Source organism: Cornus florida, unplaced genomic scaffold (assembly GCF_030987335.1).
Source record: "Cornus florida cultivar Cherokee Brave unplaced genomic scaffold, ASM3098733v1 CherokeeBrave_3.0.0_Hap2_Chr09, whole genome shotgun sequence".
NCBI classification, from domain to species: Eukaryota; Viridiplantae; Streptophyta; class Magnoliopsida; order Cornales; family Cornaceae; genus Cornus; species Cornus florida.
The window spans coordinates 53,166,033-53,172,032 of record NW_026775579.1 but is presented as its reverse complement, the minus strand read 5'-3'; the positions used below and the strand labels follow the sequence as shown (position 1 = coordinate 53,172,032).

General features: G+C 35.2%; 1 protein-coding gene across 6 annotated transcripts; it reads left to right on the top strand.

Annotated features, from left to right (window-relative positions):
• The first annotated feature begins 330 nt into the window (after positions 1–330).
• Positions 331–5,443, top strand: LOC132273944 (uncharacterized). Of its 6 annotated transcripts, none has more exons than XM_059775064.1 (6): positions 331–804; positions 1,075–1,207; positions 1,820–1,958; positions 2,663–2,699; positions 3,303–3,588; positions 4,072–5,443. In XM_059775064.1, the coding sequence occupies exons 1-6, from the start codon at positions 619–621 to the stop codon at positions 4,095–4,097; spliced, it is 807 nt and encodes a 268-aa protein (XP_059631047.1). In that variant the 5' UTR covers positions 331–618; the 3' UTR covers positions 4,098–5,443. The 6 variants fall into 6 exon arrangements, with proteins under 6 accessions (XP_059631047.1, XP_059631043.1, XP_059631044.1 ...); XM_059775060.1 differs by having other exon boundaries at positions 2,657–2,699; positions 4,092–5,443; XM_059775061.1 differs by having other exon boundaries at positions 1,817–1,958; positions 4,092–5,443.
• Positions 5,444–6,000: the final 557 nt, after the last annotated feature.

Genomic DNA, 6,000 nt, shown 5'->3' with positions numbered 1-6,000 from the left:
CTGTTTCTGTCCACTACCGCCCTCCTACAGTCGTTGCAGAATTGCGTGGCACGTTAGGTAGTTATTGCAAAAACCAAGTCCTATTTAGTTCATTACATTTTCATCCCTTAAAATAATAAAAGCGACAGCGATGACTGACATAATAATACCACATGTTCCCGACCCAATCTCACCCCAGCACGTGTAAATCAAACAACAAGAAAGTCCCGTCTCTGATTGGACCGTGTCAAATTAGTAGCTTGTTGGCGCGTGAGAATCATTCCCAGAGTGAAACATTGTGGGGGCTGCTGTGTATATAATTCATGTCCGTATTATGAGGGTCTTTCCTCTTTTCCTTCCTTTTTCTTTCTCTTCCCTCCCATTTCTCTCTCCTCTCTCTTTCTCTCTCTGGATCTCTGATCTAGTTGTCTGATCATCTTCTCCATCAGAATTCAGCTTCTCCTCTAAGTTTTTGCTTCTACATCTAGTGGGTTGATTCTCACTTGTTCTTTGAACATAGATCTATTGTCTATATTGATATATATTACCAGCTAACTTTCAAGGCACAAACATATATATATATAGAGAGAGAGAGAGGGAGAGAGAGATCGAATAGTTATTAGAGAAGTGATCGAGAAGATGACTACTACAGGTAATTTAGCAGGGCAGTTTGGGGACACAACCTATACCAAGGTGTTTGTTGGGGGCTTGGCTTGGGAGACTCAGAAGGAGACCATGAAGAAGTACTTTGAGCAGTTTGGTGAGATCTTGGAGGCTGTTGTGATCACTGATAAGACCACCGGAAGATCCAAAGGCTATGGATTTGTATGCCCTTTTCTTGATTCTTTCTTTCATACTTGCTTCTCTGATTTCATGTTCTTCAACATTATCTATATTCTTTTTTTGTGTTGATGTATTGTCAATGGTTTTATTGCTTTGTCTCGATAATTGTTTGTGTTTTGACAAGATCTTGAAGGAAATGAAAGATCTGGTGATGGGTTTTTCAAATAAGTTTGCGAAAATTTGGGAAATTTTATTTTTTCATTGTTGTGTTTGTGTACAAAGGGAGGGTTGAGATATTGATTTTCATTTTAGGTAACTTTTCGGGAACCGGATGCCGCCATGAGAGCTTGTGTTGATGCTGCTCCTGTAATTGATGGGAGGAGGGCCAATTGCAATCTTGCTTCTTTGGGTGTTCAAAGATCTAAACCTTCTACTCCAAAACATGGTAATTATACATATACATATATACATATACTATTACAATCATATGGGTTTGTCTTGATTATGGTCTCAACCAAAGTTTTTAATTTTCTTTCCACTGTGTTAGATGCTTAGATGTTTTCTACTAATGAAGGGTTTTGCATATACATTTGATCCATTTTGAGCAAACACATTCACATCTTCATGCAGTATATATGAATATTCGTCTAATTATAGAAAAGTTATATTCTAAATAAGCTAGCTTCTTCATTTGTTTTAAAGAATGGTATTTTTTCTTTCTTTCTTTCTTTTTGGTAATTAATTCAGTAAGGTGAAAAATTGATACATTGATCAAAAAGTTTTTAACCATTCAAGAATTTATTTACATGCATCCACTAATAATAGAAAGGTAATGCATGTTCTCCAAAAGCATGACAGCTCATTCTACTACATGTGCCAGTGCTTTTTTCGCTTTTGCATTGTAATTGTTTCCAGTTGGCTTTATATATCTATATATATATGTGTGTGTGTGTGTGTGTGTGTGTGTGTGATGATTTTATAGGAATTTCATTTCATGGGTGATGATTGTATATATGTATATGTTGGTAATTTGGTTTTTAATATATGAAATGAGCAGGAGGAGGAGGAGGCAGGAACTTGAGAGTAATGAGCTCTTTTCAGACAGGGTTTCAAAGTGGAGTGGGAACAGCTTTTCCATCAGCAACAACCTTCCCTCATTATGCCATCCAACAAGGGATACCCTATAATGTCTATGGGTATGTTACATATGATGCATATATATATATATATACATGTATGTATATGCATGCTTTATTATCATCCATACATGTCTCTCTCTATACAGTTTGGAAGCTGCACGTGCATTGCCAACTCATGCACATCTTCCCTTCACGCATGCTATTGCTAGCTCATCCACTACTCTCTCCAAGTTGTCTTAAATGGCAACCATTAACAAATTTATTCCCCTTTTTGTCAAACACATATTTGTTTCTTCCACAATCTCTCTCTCTCTCCTTTTTTTTTTTTTTTTTGTCAACACATATTCCCTCTCTCTCTCTCTCTCTCTCTCTCTCACTCTCACGCGCGCACACACACACAGCTAGCAGTATTAATACTTACGTAAATGAGCTAGAAACATTCACATAATCACAATGTTAATTAATCTTTCCTTGCTACATGTTGTAACATATGCTAAAATGATTGCAACTTGTGATATGCCCATTTAGGGTTAATGCATGTAAGCATTCATTCATGCTCATGCATGCATACTATAGATGTTTTCGTTTGATGGTTCATATATTCTCAATCTTACTTATGTAGTCTTGCGACTCTTTGTTTAGATTACTTATGTAACAAGCTTCAAATTCTAATATATATATATATATATATATATATATTATTATGAAATTTTCTAATTGTTTTTTTTTTTTCTTAATTTGTTTTTTAACACAAGTTTCAGGTACTCTCCATACTCACCAGATTACTCTTATCCTACGGTTTGTTCATACCTCTTATCTTGCTATTTCTACTTCAATATTTCATGATTAGGGTTTGTTGGGAACAGACTTCATAATATTTTGGCTAATTAATTTGATTAATATATGTTAATACATGATTAGTCACATAAGTAAAAATGAATCTATTTTGGGAGTCGTGTTAAATACAGTCGCTATTGTGTCATCGATATTACGTCATATTAAAGTTTTTTTTTTAAATAAATAATGAAAATAGAGAGGAAAAAAAAAAAAACTCACTTAAGGAATTTATGACTTGACTTTGGGCAAAAATGCTCTTGGCGCAATGATTTGACTATACAAATAAAAGCCTACCTTGAAAATATAGTACTGTTATTAAGGTCATTTAATGCTTTTGGTGGAAAAATTAAGTCTAAAATGGTTGACCATTGAAAGACCATTTTATCCTTTTGGTTCCCATAATCTAAAAGTCAAGGCACCAAGGGTTACATGCACATGCAATAGCCAAATAACTAATGATAAATCTAACAATATCGAGAATTTTTATATACTAGTTATTTTTAAATATTGTGGAGATGAAGTTTGAGTATACTGATTTTCTTTTGATCTTTTTTATTTGTTCAGAGTTACTACAGTGTGTATGGAGGGGCAGCTGCCCAGTATCCGATGTACGGAGCGGGGGCTGGCGGGATGATGACCAGTGCAGCCGCGGCGGCCGCATTCTATCCGTATCTAAACTTTGGGGAAGGGAGTGGCGGAGCCACCAACTACACTGCAGCTGCCGGGCAGGGCTACGCGGTCCAGTATCCACACCACCTCTCCCACTATTCCGCTGTGAACTCAACCGGAGGCTACCCGAACCAGTATGGTCCTGTCATGTCTCTTGCACCAACACCTCCACTGCATTCAGGTAATTTCTGATGATTATATATATGGAATACAAGTTATTTTAATTCCCAATTACTTGTTTGATCTCTACTTACCTTTGCCACGAACTTACCAAGCATGAACATTTTTTTTACATGATACTCATTTTGCCATTTTTTGAAAATTCTAGCCAAAAATAGGGAAGAAAAAAAAAGTGTCATAATAAAAGGGTCCTCAGAAGCTAATATTAGATTGTTCCTCTCTATAAAACTATTTATTTCATACTTGTTTTAGCATTGCTGCGATGAGAGCACTCTTATGCTCAACTCAAGCCTTCATCCGTTGGATTGACTGTGTTGCATCATTTGACACTTTATCCAATGGATGAGGAGACAAGCTCATGTGAGAGTATTCTCATCGTAGATATATATATATATATATATATATATATATATATTTCATGTTCTTTGTTGTAATTGCAGTTAGTTCTATTTTGTTGGAAAAGAGGTACTAACATCTTTGACAGTTTGTTTTGCTGTGCCACAGGCGTGACCATGGCTCTACATGCACCAATTCCTCATCGTTAAGAGATTCATTGCAATCTGCTTCGCTACTCTATTCGAGGTTTCTCAACAACCTTGTGGCCTAACCATGGTTCTCTCTCTCTCTTCTCTCTCTCTTTCTCTCTCTCTCTCTCTGTCTCTCTCTGAGGCCCATGCATGGCATTTTGGGCAAATTCCCAATACATTCCAGCTCCCCATAGGAGCTAAAATCACGTCGAAAAGTGGAGGAGAATTATGAAGCAATCAATCTTCCTCATTTCTCTTCTCTTGGAAGGAAAGGTTCCAACAAGAGAAGAAGGAAAAAAAAGCATGTGCATCTCATCACCAACTCAGGCTACCCAATGAGCTATGTTGGTACCACAATGCCCTCTAACTTTTTTAGCCTTGGAAAGGCTAATCAAATCATCTTTTTTTTTTTTTTTTTTTTTTGAAACTTTTAATTAGCCCAAAAAAGGCTAAGAGAAGAAAAAAAAAAAAATATCATAATTGTAACATGGGCTTGCCAGAAAATGTAAATGCAACAACAAATTTCAAGCCTTTTTTCAACTCATAATCAGCTAATCCCTCCAAGTAGTTAATTTAGCTAATTAATCACCTCTATATATACATGTTGTATGGAGGCAATATTAGCAAATTAATCATGGGGCATGGGACACCCAAGTTTTTTTTGTACTAACATAAACCCTAGTCTTAGGATTTTAAAACTGTTGACTAGTGAAATGTTTTTTTGAAAGTTTTATTGATTTCACTTTCTCACATAATCTTTCCCTTGGGGTAAGGGGAGAAAATGTTACTGATTGTTGGTAGCTGTGTTTTTTTTTTTTACTTTGTAAATCAAATAGTGTGGTTAAACTTTGGGAGTTTTTACCACAGTTGACTGAATTGATAGGAGGGATGGTGTTTATTTTTTGCATTTAGGTGTAGCTTTAGTTGTAGGGTTGACAAACATTTAGTTAGGAACTCCACTAAATGGCTGTGGAGGTCAAATGCATCAGAGGTTACCCTAGGGAGATATTTTGGGAACTCTTGGGTACTTCTCCTCTAATTCACATCAACCATGGTTAGGACTCAGGTCATCCTCTCTCTCTCTCTATTTTCTCTCTCTCTCTCTCTCTCTCTCTCTCTCCTTTTTCTTTCTCTCTCTTAAACTTCTTCTACTTTGAGAAGGACATTGATACTCTCTTTATATGTATAAGCCTATGGTTTGGATTGTCAGTAGGATTAATGCTGTTAAAAGCAAGAGTAATTCTCCATCCATACTGGTTGAGAATGGATACTCTACTTACTATTATGTTGCTCAAGTAAATTAGAGACTTCTTTGCTTAATTTTGCTAATGCTTAATTTTGTTTATGTCCATCATGAGAAAATTTTAATGCTATATATATATATATATATATATATATATATATATATATATATATATGCCTAGAGAATGTATAGATTATGGTGATTGTATTGTATTAATTGGATATTGGAACTACCAATCATGCCAAGTGGGAGATATGCCACCCTTGAAGGTGATTCCTGAGCTAATTGGAATTACAAAATATCCAAACAATTTTGAGTCACTAAGTGCTTGCATCTATACTATTCGGAATTGGAATTGAAGGCAATATGAATTCAAATTTAGTTATATATTTTTTAATTTTCAATTTCAGAATTGGAATATTTTAATTTAATTATTATTATTATTTTAAATTTCAATTTTGTGGTGTGGGGTAACCCAAGGCAACATAAATATTTTAATCCGTAAGCCCTAGGGTTCGTGGAGGTATCCTAGCATGTGCATCATGTCCACCAGGCACGTGGGTCTCTTTGTTAATGAAAAGTAAAAGTTATATATATATATATAAACTTTTGGATTCAAAAAGGTTTTTATTTTTTTATTAAT

Bases quoted from the DNA above. Each gene is read 5' to 3' on its own strand.
- LOC132273944 (XM_059775059.1), top strand. From the start codon at position 619: ATGACTACTACAGGTAATTTAGCAGGGCAGTTTGGGGACACAACCTAT. The intron at 1,208-1,816 runs GTAATTATACAT...ATATGAAATGAG, and splicing joins ACCTTCTACTCCAAAACATG to CAGGAGGAGGAGGAGGCAGG. The intron at 3,589-4,091 runs GTAATTTCTGAT...GCTGTGCCACAG, and splicing joins AACACCTCCACTGCATTCAG to GCGTGACCATGGCTCTACAT.